The 12,035-nt window shown below is 49.0% G+C and overlaps 2 protein-coding genes across 2 annotated transcripts in view; both read left to right on the top strand.

Annotated features, from left to right (window-relative positions):
- HOXA2 (homeobox A2) overlaps positions 1-1,794 on the top strand; it is a 2,527-nt gene extending 733 nt beyond the window's left edge. The window contains exon 2 of the mRNA XM_043965153.1: positions 573-1,794. Coding sequence (XP_043821088.1) covers positions 573-1,291 — 719 coding nt within the window. The 3' untranslated portion in view covers positions 1,292-1,794. The remainder of the gene's footprint in view (positions 1-572) is intronic.
- A 5,161-nt stretch (positions 1,795-6,955) lies between these two features.
- Positions 6,956-8,506, top strand: HOXA1 (homeobox A1). Its single transcript, XM_043967954.1, is given in 3 exon segments — positions 6,956-7,149; positions 7,151-7,614; positions 8,148-8,506. Coding segments are annotated over 3 exon segments (1,017 nt in total).
- The last annotated feature ends 3,529 nt before the right edge of the window (positions 8,507-12,035 follow it).

The raw sequence follows: 12,035 nt of genomic DNA, 5'->3' as shown, positions 1-12,035 counted from the left end.
GCTGTGTTTTTTTTGGCTGGGGGGGGGGTGAGGGAGAAAGATGGGGAAAAGGAGAGAAGCTTGCTGCTTGGTTGCCTTAGATTCTCCACTGTAGGCTATGGAGTGGAGCTAGTGGAAGAGAAAAGGCGCTGATGGGTTCCACAATGCTATTAAAAAAAAACTTTCCCTAACTTGTTTAATATGGAATGATTTATTTGAGTTGGAACTGACCTCCTCTTGTCTTGCTGTCCTAGAGTTTGGGTATTTGACAGTAATGAAGAGTGATAGATGGTTCTTGCTCAGCTAAGCAGCTGATGCATTAATTATAAATTGCAGTATGGCTAATATAAAGTTTGTTCCCGGATAGAGAGGTTGGGGATTCGGAGGCAATCATTTTATTGAGGTGGTAAAGAAGGGGTTGCGCGGGGCTGGGCGCTCAAGGAGGGCAGCACAATGGATTTTACTGCATCCAAGGGCGGCCATTTTGTTGCAGTGATACTTTATGCTATATTTATTCTCCAGTGGAATAACCCCCGCTTGGACCCTCCACCTCCAACTGTGCGTGTGTCTCTTGTCGGTTTCCCTTTCTGCAGAATCCCTGGAAATCGCAGATAACAGCAGCGGGGGCTCCAGGCGCCTGAGAACGGCATACACCAATACCCAGCTCTTGGAGCTGGAAAAAGAATTTCATTTCAACAAGTATCTCTGTAGACCCCGGAGGGTGGAGATCGCAGCTCTGCTGGATTTGACTGAGAGACAAGTGAAGGTCTGGTTCCAGAATCGGAGGATGAAACACAAGAGGCAGACCCAGTGCAAAGAGAACCAAAATGGGGAGGGCAAATATAAGAACCTGGAGGACCCCGAGAAGCCAGAGGAGGAAGAAGAGAAATCGCTCTTTGAGCAAGCGCTCAACGTCTCAGGGGCCCTTCTGGAGAGGGAAGGTTACACTTTTCAACAAAACGCCCTGTCCCAGCAGCAGGCGCCCAACGTGCACAATGGCGACTCCCAAAGTTTCCCAGTTTCGCCTTTAACCAGCAATGAGAAAAATCTGAAACATTTTCAGCATCAGTCACCCACTGTTCAGAACTGCTTGTCAACAATGGGCTTGAACAATGACAGCCCAGAGGCCCTGGACGTCCCCTCTTTACAAGACTTCACCGTTTTCTCCACAGATTCCTGCCTCCAGCTTTCGGAGGCCGTATCGCCCAGTTTACCAGGCTCCCTCGACAGTCCTGTAGACATCTCAGCTGATAGCTTTGACTTTTTTACAGACACACTCACTACAATTGACTTGCAGCATCTGAATTACTAAACACATTAAAAAAAAAAGAAGCAAAACAAAAATCCCTTTGGGGGGGTGCCTTTTCTTTTCCCGGGAGTTGATTTAAAAAATTTCCCTCTCTCCGACCCTTTCTCCCCCCCCCCCCAAACTGGTCAGGGTTTTCTGTTTAGTAACTCCCCTGACCGAGTTCCAGAGCCATCTTTGCAGGTTATAATGAAGTTATAGTTGTTTTGGATTTAACCCAAATACCCTCTAGGTGATTCCTTGAAAGCAATATATGAGGCCTGTAAGAAAGTGACCATATAATTGTATCGTCACTTTCTTTTTATTTTTGTATTACATTAGAATGCATTGTCATAAGTATTTTTGGTAGAATAAATTCTCCTTTGCTACAAGTAATTTTCTTATCCCTCTTCCCCCACCAAGGCTCATAACGGTTCCTTTCCCTCCTTTTAGTCTAACTTGGTAAATAAAATTCTGCTCACAATCTCTCTTCTTTTATTTCCATTTGAATATATTTATTAGAGGGGAACATTCCATTTTATTGGAAAGGTTAGGTGTCAACAGAAGGAAAGTGAGAGGATGGGCAGAGCTTCTGAGAAGCATTTCCCCCTTTTAAAGTGGAATAGATTTGGTTACCAGACTATAGTAGGTACAAGCCATAGATGTGACCCCATAAAAGAAAGAGAAATGTGTAGCCTCTCTGTCAGGGAAAGTTGGAGTTTTTGAGTGGAGAATTAAAGTGCCTATGAAATATTCCCCCGCCCTTTACATGATGAATGTGGAGTTCCTTTAAAAGCAAAAAGCAAAAGCAAACTCCATGTGTCACAAGATCCGTAGCTAAATCACAAACAATTCATTTATTTCTACACCTTTGTTTAAAACATCCACATTCCACTGATGACAGCAACAAAAGTCCCATCAAACCCAGCCAAAGGAGTTTGATTAGTCTCCCAGCTGCTGAGAGGTCCCAGGCAAACAGACCTAAAAAATAGAGAAAGAAAAACAGAACAAAATCATGATTACAGGCTATAAGAAGATGTGTTTAAGAGGGGTTCTTCATTCAACTGGGCACGATCAGTCCTTCCAGGATTTTTTTTTTCAGGGTTGGAAAAAAAATCAATATTTCATTCTTAAACCTGTTTACATGGCAGATAAGGGTTCATTAAAGCTTTGAAGTCAGGTTAGCAAATTGAAATCTAAAATGGAGTGTGGGTCAGCACAACATCTTCTAAAATAAGGAAGATTCCCAAGTCAGAGCAAAAAAAAATCTATAAAATCTATAAAATGCACTTTAAATGAACATCAATAAAATATGATGTAGGGCTGTGCTATTGGGTTGTTCTGGTTTTTTTTTTACTCTTATTTTCTTCCCCCCTTTTTTCTCTCCCCTTTCTGTGAACAATGTTATTTACCGTGAGAAAACTCAGAGTGCAAGCAACATGTGTGAGTGGGCTGGTCTGATTTACTAACGGAAGATCTTAACAGTAAGAGTTTGGCAGTTACAATGAAATCTCGGCTCTGTGGGGGTGTGAATGCATGCCCCCTCCACCTCCTCAGTCCCCCCTCCTTAAAGAACTATCCAGCATCTGAGAGATGTTGTAGGATTCTCTTTGCGATAGTCCATCAGAGAGAGGCTGTGAGCTGAGCTGAGTTGGGCTGGGCTGGGCTAGGCTGGGCTGGGCTGTGTGGGCCAGAGCTGGGAAAAGGGCTGGATAGGATTCTTCCTACTGCTCATAAATCAAACTCTTTCTATGAATGAGAATGTCATCAAAGAGATCAATTGCAGGAACACATGCACAAATACAAGTCCTCTTACGTATTTGCCCGAGCTGGGGATCCCCCGTCCTGAAAGCATTAAGTTAGGAGGCGTTTAAGCTATAAGTCATTTTTATTGCTCTTTAAAAACAACAGCTTGGCTAAGCTGCCGATGCCACGAAAGGCTCAGAGCCTGGGCTTCCCCCCCCCCCACCTCCTCCCTCCTTTCTTTTCTCGGAGAAGGGCTTTGGGCGGAGGGAAGAAGCGCTTTAAAGCTGGCCACCTCTTTTTCTTTTACTGACCAGCTCTCCACCCTTCTTCCGACTGTCCCTAAGCTTTCCAGTTTCAAAAAGCACAGGGTTGTTTGACCGCTGGGTGCTCTCTCTACCCACTCCCAACCCCCGCCCCAAAGAGGGCTCTAAAACTGGCTCGTCAATTTCGAGATCAATTTCCTCCTGGGTGGGAGAAAGGAGGCTTTTTGCCTCGAAGCTTCCTGGTCGCCTTGTGTTTCTGGGGCTAGTCTTTTGTGAGATGGCCGGTGGGGAGAAAGCTCAAGAAAGGCGAAAGACGCTGAGGGAATTGGAGGCGATGGTCGTCTGGACTTACGAAGAGCCTGTGGGAGCCGGACCCAGGCAACCGAGAGGCTAACCCGCATGGAGAAACACCAGTGGGTACAGTATTTAGGTTTCTGTTGATGGCTAGTGCCTGAGTGAATGTGTCTGTGGGTATTTACACATACAAGGGAAACCCTTCGATGGTGCTTCTGCTTAGTGGGAAAGAGAAGGGGGACAGGGGAAAGAGGAAAGAAGGGGAGAAAGGAGAGAGAGAGGGAGGAAAAGGAGGAAAGAGAGGGAGAGAGATGGAAGTCGGAGGGAGGATAAAAAAGAGGAGAGAGAGAAAGAGAAGGGGAGAGGAAAGAACAAGAGAATCTAGTGAAAGATGGAGGAAAGGGAGGGAGAAAGGAAAACAGAAGAGGAAAGAGAGAGATGGAAGTTGGGAAGGAGCATAAGGAGAGAGGGGAAACAGAAAGGAAAGAGGAAAAGGGTAGCAGAGGACAGAGGGAAAAGAAAGGGGAAGAGGGAAAGAAAAAAGGACAGAGGGAGGGAGGAAATGGAGGAAAGAGGAAAAGAGAGAAGAGGAAAAGAGAGTGAGAGAAGGAGGGTGGGAAAGCAAGAGAGCCAAGGAAGGAGGGAGAAAGAGAGGAGGGGGAAGGGATAGAGAGGGGGGAGTGGAAGAAAGCAGACAAGATGGAGAGGCAATAGAACACATTCGATCCTTCTCTATTATGTTTCATTGTGACTGAGCAGGCCACAGACTCCTAGGCTGAGTGGGAGGCTAACAAAAGAGATGAGCCTTTTAAACAAAGATGTAGAAATGAAGAAAAGAGGGGGACTCTGAGTGGAAGCTGTGCTCAGGGAAAGGAAAAACCCTTAGCTATGACGACTGTCCAGCTCCCTCATTCTGTGTCTCCCCACCCCCACCCTAGGCCCTGCCTCCACAATCTCTGAGAAGGATCCTCAGAACTGGATGCTGGCCTGGGAAGAGGGGAAAGGGGCAATGCTCCTCAGCCGAGATCCAGACTCTTTCTTTTCAGAGGTTCTAACCTGCGTGGTGGTAGGGTGCTGGTCCTGATGGAGGAGGCTGTGCTCGCTCACTTGGGGCCTGCTTCAGTCTTTCATCATGGCTATGGGTTAAAGGGCAAAGGAACAAATGAAAATAGAAGGGGAAAAGTATTGTGTACCTACTGCGGGGCGGTGTAGATATGGTGCTGGGTTAGGCTGAGAGTACTCATTGGGGAGGGAGGTGAAGAAGGGAAAGGTGGTAACAGAGATCGAAATAGGCCCACTAAAAATCTAGTTCTTAAAATCGGAGGGGGTGGGAGGAAAGGGAGGAGGAAGCAAGTAACCAAACAAAACCAGTCCCTAGATCTTCAGCCCTGGGGAAAACCTCCTCTCCTGGAATCTACTCTAAACGATATTTATGCCTACCTGGTAGAGCATCGCCACAGAAGCGTGAGATTCTTTCTCCCCAGCCCTCTCTGCCTTGCTGTTTGTTCTAATTTCTTTCCTGTTTCAGAGTCTGTCTCACTCAGTCTCCTTGGCCTTATCTCTGCCCGACCAGGGTTGACACGGAGCCTAGTGCCCCACAGAAATTAAAGAGCCTATTAGTAGCTGTAAGCGAACGAAGGTGACTGAAAACAGGACCCCCAGCCTGGAAGGAGATTCCTCCTAGTAGCAACGCAGCCCTCTAGGGAAAACTAGCCAGCCAGTGCAGTCGAGAAACCATGCAAGGGAGGCTGGTCCTGGCTGGGGTGGGGGGTGGGGGGTGGCGCAGCCGTTGCTTTCCATCCAAGCTCGCTTTCCATCATCAACCATCTGTCGCCCCTCCCACTTGGCAGCCCCCACCCCCAACTCTAGACACACCGGATGGTGGCCCTAGGAGTGTTGGGGTTCGATTGGGGTGGGGGGAAGGAGGAGAATCTGAGAAGGTCGCCTAGCCTTCCAGGATGGAGGAACTTGATCATAGTTAACATTATAGTTAATTCTGAGCTAGGCACCCGGCCCACATTGGGGTTAGACAGAGGCCTCGGATGTCTTGGCCCGCATGTGGTGGCCCTCCAGCGGGGGGGGGGGGGGGGGGGCGGGGGGAGCTACCAGATGGACAACTGTGCCTGGACCAGCCCCAGAGCTGGGCCATATTTGCCAGCGTCCGCTCCTCCCCCCTCCCCCCATCCCTCTGCAGAGTTACTCGCGGGTCACCTCGGGCTCCCCAGGCAAAGTCGATTACAGGGAAGGGGGTGGGGGTGGCGAGGGGGATTGCTGCCACTGCAGCCTTTCCCGGCAATCCTGGGTTCCCCAGCACTCCGGCCCCCGGGAGTCAGATTACAACGACGTCTCATTGCCATGCTAATAGCTGGGGGGACTGGGACAGACTGGGGAGGGGGAAGCTCCTTGGCTTTGGAGATCTTCAGTGGATATGAGAAGTACTCCTCCTCCTCCTCCTCTTCCTCTTCCTCCTCCTCCTCTTCCTCCTCTTCCTCCTCCTCTTCCTCCTTCTCCTCCCCTTTCTCATCCCCTCTCCTCTTCCCCCTCCTCTTTCTCCCTCCTCCCTCCCCCTCCTCATTTTCTCCTCTCCGCTCCTAGCCTCCTCCCACACGGGCCTGGAGATTTCCTTGCCAAACCGTCCCCTTTTCCCAGTCGCTGTTCCCGAAGGGGCCCATGTTCATGACAATAACCAGACAGCCGGACAGCTAAGGACAGCGCCGCGCACACTCACCGGGCGGTTGGGGCGCGGGTGCGAGACGATCTTCCTCTTCCTCCTTGGCTCACTCCGGTACCGGGGGAGGCAGGGAGGGTGAGGGGCTCTCCCACTCACCTGCAATTAGTCGGCCAGCTCAGTGCAGACTCATCTCCAACCCTGCGATCCTGAACAGAGTCAGGACGCTCCCCGCCAAGCCCCCCACCGCCCTCCTTGTTGCTCCTCCTCCTCGCTGGATCCCGGGGATCTACCCCACTAGCCCATTCCCTGGGCAACTCCCAAAGTGGGGTCGAGGAGGAGCCTGCAGCGGCGGCAGCTGCTCTCTCTCGGGCTCGGGTTCCTCCTGGCCCGGCCGCAGCGCGGGGCTCCCGCCGCTGCCGCTGCCGCCGCCGCTGCCGATGCCGGGGGGGCGACTGCGCGTCACCTTGATGGAGGAGCGCCCGGGATTTAAATGCCACTGAAACGGTGATCCATCACCAGCAGGAACAGGCAAACTTTCGCAGGGGGCTCCGCCATTGGCTGCCGCGGTCACGTGTGCCCCGTCCCTCTCTCCCCCTCCCCCGCCCCCCTGCACACTGTACATTCATATCATTTTTCTCTTTGGCCCCATGGAGGAAGTGAGAAAGTTGGCACGATCACCCAGGTCTCGGAAGGACCCGGTCACTGTGTGACAGGCAGATGGACAATGCGAGAATGAGCGCCTCCTTCTTGGAGCACCCCATCCTCAACGCAGGAGACTCGGGGACCTGCTCCGCCCGAGCCTACCACCCAGACCATGGGATTACAACTTTTCAGTCGTGCGCGGTCAGTGCCAACAGCTGCGGGGGCGACGAGCGCTTCCTGGTGGCCAGGGGGGTCCAGATGAGTCCCCCCCCACCACCCTCACGCCCATCATCACTACCCCCAGCCGGCCGCCTACCAGCACCTCAACAACCTGGGTATGTCTTATTCCCACTCCAGCTGTGGCCCGGGGTTCGGATCGCAGAACTTCAGCGCAGGTTACAACCCCTACTCATTAAATCAGGAAGCAGACGTAAGCGGCGGGTACCCCTCGTGCGCTCCCGCTGTTTACTCTGGAACTCTCTCATCTCCCATGGTCCAGCATCACCACCACCACCACCACCAGGGTTATGCCGGGGGCGCGGTGGGCTCGCCTCAATACATTCACCACTCATATGGACAAGAAACGCAGAATCTGACCCTGGCAAATTATAATAACTCCTTGTCCCCTCTCCATGCCAGCCACCAAGAAACCTGTCGCTCTCCTTCAGCAGACACGTCACCTCCAGCACAGACCTTTGACTGGATGAAAGTCAAAAGGAATCCCCCCAAAACAGGTCAGTTCTCTTCTTGCAGAACACCTGGCCACTGCTGCCGCCTTGGGGGTCTGGGGGTGGAGTGGTGGGGCGGGTGTAGGCTTATTTAGTATTTGTTGGGGGGGGAGCCGACTCAAGGGTATGTGTAGGTTTTATAGGGTGCGGGTGGGGTGGAGAACTCAGGTGTACTCAGGTAAATGATGCCCAGGAAGTAATAGATGGGAGGCCAGTCCTCCCTGGCTTTCTGAAACTAGGAGGTGGGGGCGGAGGGGGGGGGGGGGAGGCTGTTAATATCTCCGGACTCCTATTAATCACGGTTTCTATTCACACCAATGGCTGACTTCAAGTTAATACTTTGAACCTCATCAGTCACCCTCCTAGAAGTTCTATGTCGACAAGTTATTCTTTGCCCCTTTACCTGGAGGAAAGGTTGACGAGTATAAATCACTCACCCGCACTACATTAAAAAAAAAAGGCAAGTTATGCCTAAAAAAAGCCAAACGACAAAACGATTTGTTTTTTCTCTCTCCCCCTTCCTGATCCCTGCTCTTCAGGGAAAGCTGGTGAATACGGGTATATTGGCCAACCCAACACAGTGCGCACCAATTTTACCACCAAGCAGCTTACTGAGCTGGAAAAAGAATTCCATTTCAACAAGTACTTGACGAGGGCCAGGAGGGTGGAGATCGCGGCCTCGCTGCAACTCAACGAGACCCAGGTGAAGATCTGGTTTCAGAACCGTCGCATGAAGCAAAAGAAGAGAGAGAAGGAGGGCCTGCTGCCCATCTCGCCCACCACCCCATCCCGGAGCGAGGAGAAGGCCGAGGAATCCTCAGACAAATCTACCTCTTCGCCCTGCGTCCCCTCTTCCCCAGCCTCCTCTACCTCAGACACTTTGACTACCTCCAACTGAGTTTGCCCCCGGCCCCTTCCCCCCCCCCCCAAGATACTCTAGTGCAGGACTGGTAACCCGAAGCACATTCTTAGCTTATCTTTCCCTTCGTTTACAATGTCTCTCTTTCTTTTTGATGTTATCTTCAGGTCTTCTTCGGGCTAGGTCACTGTGTTTCCAGAGAATTCTGGCCCAGAGACGGAGAGGCTGGGTGGGAGTCACTTCACTAATAGTGGGGTGCCACCGTCTGGTCTTCTGATGACCTCTGAGGGACCCCCTATCTATGATTGATTCAGATACCCTTTGGAAAAGCCCCATTATCCCCCTCCCCATGCTTGCAGAGCGGACATATCTGTCATCTAACTTCAAATTATTTTCTCTCCCTCTTCCGCCTTCTCCTCATCTCTCTGACACTAAAAGCAGGCAAAAGAGAGTAGAAGACCTCAAGAAGAGGATGCACTACGAAAGTGTTTACACAATTCATCTTTTTAATTTAATGCATTCAGTTTCTTGTGTGAGAGTTTGCTGGTTGTAAATACTTTAAGAGATTTAACTTTATACAGATTTTCTAGAAATGATGTTTAGCTTAGGAAATTAAAACAGGGTGGACACACTCCCAAAGCTGGGTGTAATTTTATACAGGACTAAAAGTGACAAAATAAATAAATCAGACTGGACTGGTGAAGCCCAATCAGATACCTCACAGGGAAGATGTAGCCCTGTGTCTTTGGAGGACATAAGTAGGCCTGGGCTGCACTGTTTTGTTTTGTTTTGTTTTGTTTCAACCTCCCTGGGCGTGCAGTGTCTCTCTTCCCCAGCCCTCCCACCTCTTCTGGCCTCTTCCTGCCCCACTCAAAAATTGTGCTGGATTGTTCCTGAACCTTAGGGCATATTATTCCCAAACATCTTATTTCCACAGTAATCTTTCCCTAGATTTGATGTATCTCCAACCCAATCGTAAATGTGATGAATGGCGAAATGAATGTATATTTCATGTGATTCGTGAATAGGCTTTCTGCATGGTGCACAATGGTTTGAGTCCCCAAAGATACTACACTGAGTTCTATCAGTTGTCCTTTGTGGTCCCACAATGTTTCTGAGTCTCTGTACAATCATGAAAAGTTCTGAGATTCCAAGAGTGATAGAATCCAGAGCAGAATTTACGGGTCCTAAAATATCTGTAATAAACATATTCACATTTCAGGTATGCTTGGGCTTCCTTGTATTTCCCTCCAGTCTGTGTAATTGATTCCAACTCGGGTTGATCGGTTCATGTGGGAAGGGGAAGGGAAAAGGGGTGTCTCTACTTTCAAAGAAGTTGCCCTTTATTGGATAAAGTCAATTTCCCCCTCCTCATCCTGCAGCTAAAATCCACCCTTCCTGGATCATTTTCTCAGTCTCACATTTGACACCTACATTCTGCTTCTGGGCCTGTGGGGTGTTTGTTAAACAATATATTTTTTTTCGAAGGGAAGTTTTTTTTAAAAGTTGAAATCATAGGGAAATTTATGAAGTGAATCTATTTTTGCCACAAATACAGGAACTTCCTGGGTCAAGTGCTAACCTTTTCACCTCGAACTGGATGTTGACATATATATAAACAGACCTCCCTTCAAAAGTACAAACTGTCTTCAGCCAGTCTTTCCTCACATCAGTGAGCCAACAATCAAGGCACTCACATTTAATTACCTCCAATATGAAGCTGTCCTACGAATGGAATCTTCCCTCTCTCCCTCATTCCCCTTTATTCACCTTTCCTCTTTGCTGATTGCCAATGATGACTTTTGAGATCTTTTCTTCCCCCTCCCCCATTCTTCCTGTCATTTTCCATCTCTTCCTTCATTCTTGCCTCTATTCCTCCTTAAGCTCTTAGCTAAATCTCATGCAGTTCCAGATCCCAATTTGATTTTAAAAGCTATGCCAGATCTGGAACATTTTGCTGAGAGATTTCGGATTCCTGGGAACATGTTACAGTTAGCGAGAGGCCCTAGGAGAAATGATTCTCTATATCCCTTTGCATTCACTTTCAGGTAAACTTTCTTCAAGGTCTCATACAGTCCAGCCGCACAGAGCCAGAGTTCAGAAAAGTAGCAACTTTTCAGAGCCACAGGGTTTACAACTATCCCCTCTCCCAAATCTTTACTACCACTCCCCGCCCCCCAACGTCGTTCCCCCCACCCCAGCTAAAATATTTTGCCCTGAAGCTTCCAGAAGGGGAAAAAATCCTGGCATCCTCCAAAGGACAAATAAATGTTTCTCCTAAGAAACAAATAAACAAACAGCCTAGGCTTCTTTCCCTCCCCAACAAAGGAATGCTTTGCACCCAGCGTCAGGGTTGCAAAGTTGCAGGTTCGGTGAAGCATCTACGCGAGATTCTTCACTTCCTTGTCAAAGGAGACAAGTCCCGATTTGCAGGCGCGTCGGCCATATCAAGGGCGCCAGGCAAGGGCTAGGGCTCCCTGCCTTAGCGCGGTGACGGTCCCTAAAAAGACTGCAGTGGATGCAGCCCAACTTCAAAGCGGAGCCAAACATTTCTTTCATTTTCCCGCCTAGGCTTATACTGTATCTTTTGTTTATTAGTGTAAGGGCACAAAACAAAACAGATGGCCTCTTTCCAAATACTTTCATGTGCTAACGGAGGCATTTGCATGCCAGCGACCCTGATTTCAATATCTAAGAGCAGAGGGGTCCCAACCCCGGGGCCTTTGCAAGCGAGTGTCCAGGTACCGGTTTTTAAATGGAACTGGGAAAAGGAAAAGGATCAATTACAGCGAAATTGACCAAGACTTTTCTCTGTGGTGGGATAAATCAGCTAACGAGCAGTGCATTTAGGACGCATTAATATACCGGTCAGCAACAAAAAAACATTTGTATCTTTTTAGCTGTCCCAATCGATTAAATCAAAATAGCTTAACATGACCTACCTCAAGGTCCCTCTCTCTTTGGGTCTCGGAGGAAAGCAGACAACTCAGTAAAAAAAAAAATTATAAAGGTAATTAAAACCTCAGAAAGAGCTAAAATAGGGGAACCCCCACATTTTTCACAGATTCAAAACCAACTGCCCCTGAGAGATGTATTTTGGGGTGAGGAGGGTTTGGAGTTGGGGATCATCTTTCTCAATCCCCGTGGTTTACCAGAGCATGGTCCTTCCTACCTGACCCATAGTTCAGGGTATCCCCCAACCCGAGCCGGTTTTGGATTTTTTCTGCATTCCCTCTCTCAGATAGAACAGCCCCCTCCCCTTCAAGTTTACTTTTGGAGCTTAGGCAGAGGCTGGGGGTGTTTTCCTCTGGGGCAATCAAATTCCAACCGATCAATATTTACTCAGTCTGAAAGGGTTGTTGAAAAGGCAGCATCAACAAACTGCTTAGCTGCTCACCCCAGTTTAATCTCAGGTTCACCGAAAGTTCAAACAGAAATTAATTCAGAGATGGGTCACTTTAGAAAGAGCCCTCTGCTGAAGGCAAACAATTCCAGTCCCATCCCTCTTGAGGAGGGGGGCAACTTTCCTATTCTTTTTTGGCTAAATAGTGTTTACTAAAAACTTAAA

The sequence above is a fragment of the Dromiciops gliroides genome, chromosome 5 (genome assembly GCF_019393635.1).
Source record: "Dromiciops gliroides isolate mDroGli1 chromosome 5, mDroGli1.pri, whole genome shotgun sequence".
In the NCBI taxonomy this organism is placed as follows: Eukaryota; Metazoa; Chordata; class Mammalia; order Microbiotheria; family Microbiotheriidae; genus Dromiciops; species Dromiciops gliroides.
The sequence above is the reverse complement of the archived record's forward strand: the minus strand, read 5'-3'. Positions and strand labels throughout refer to the sequence as shown.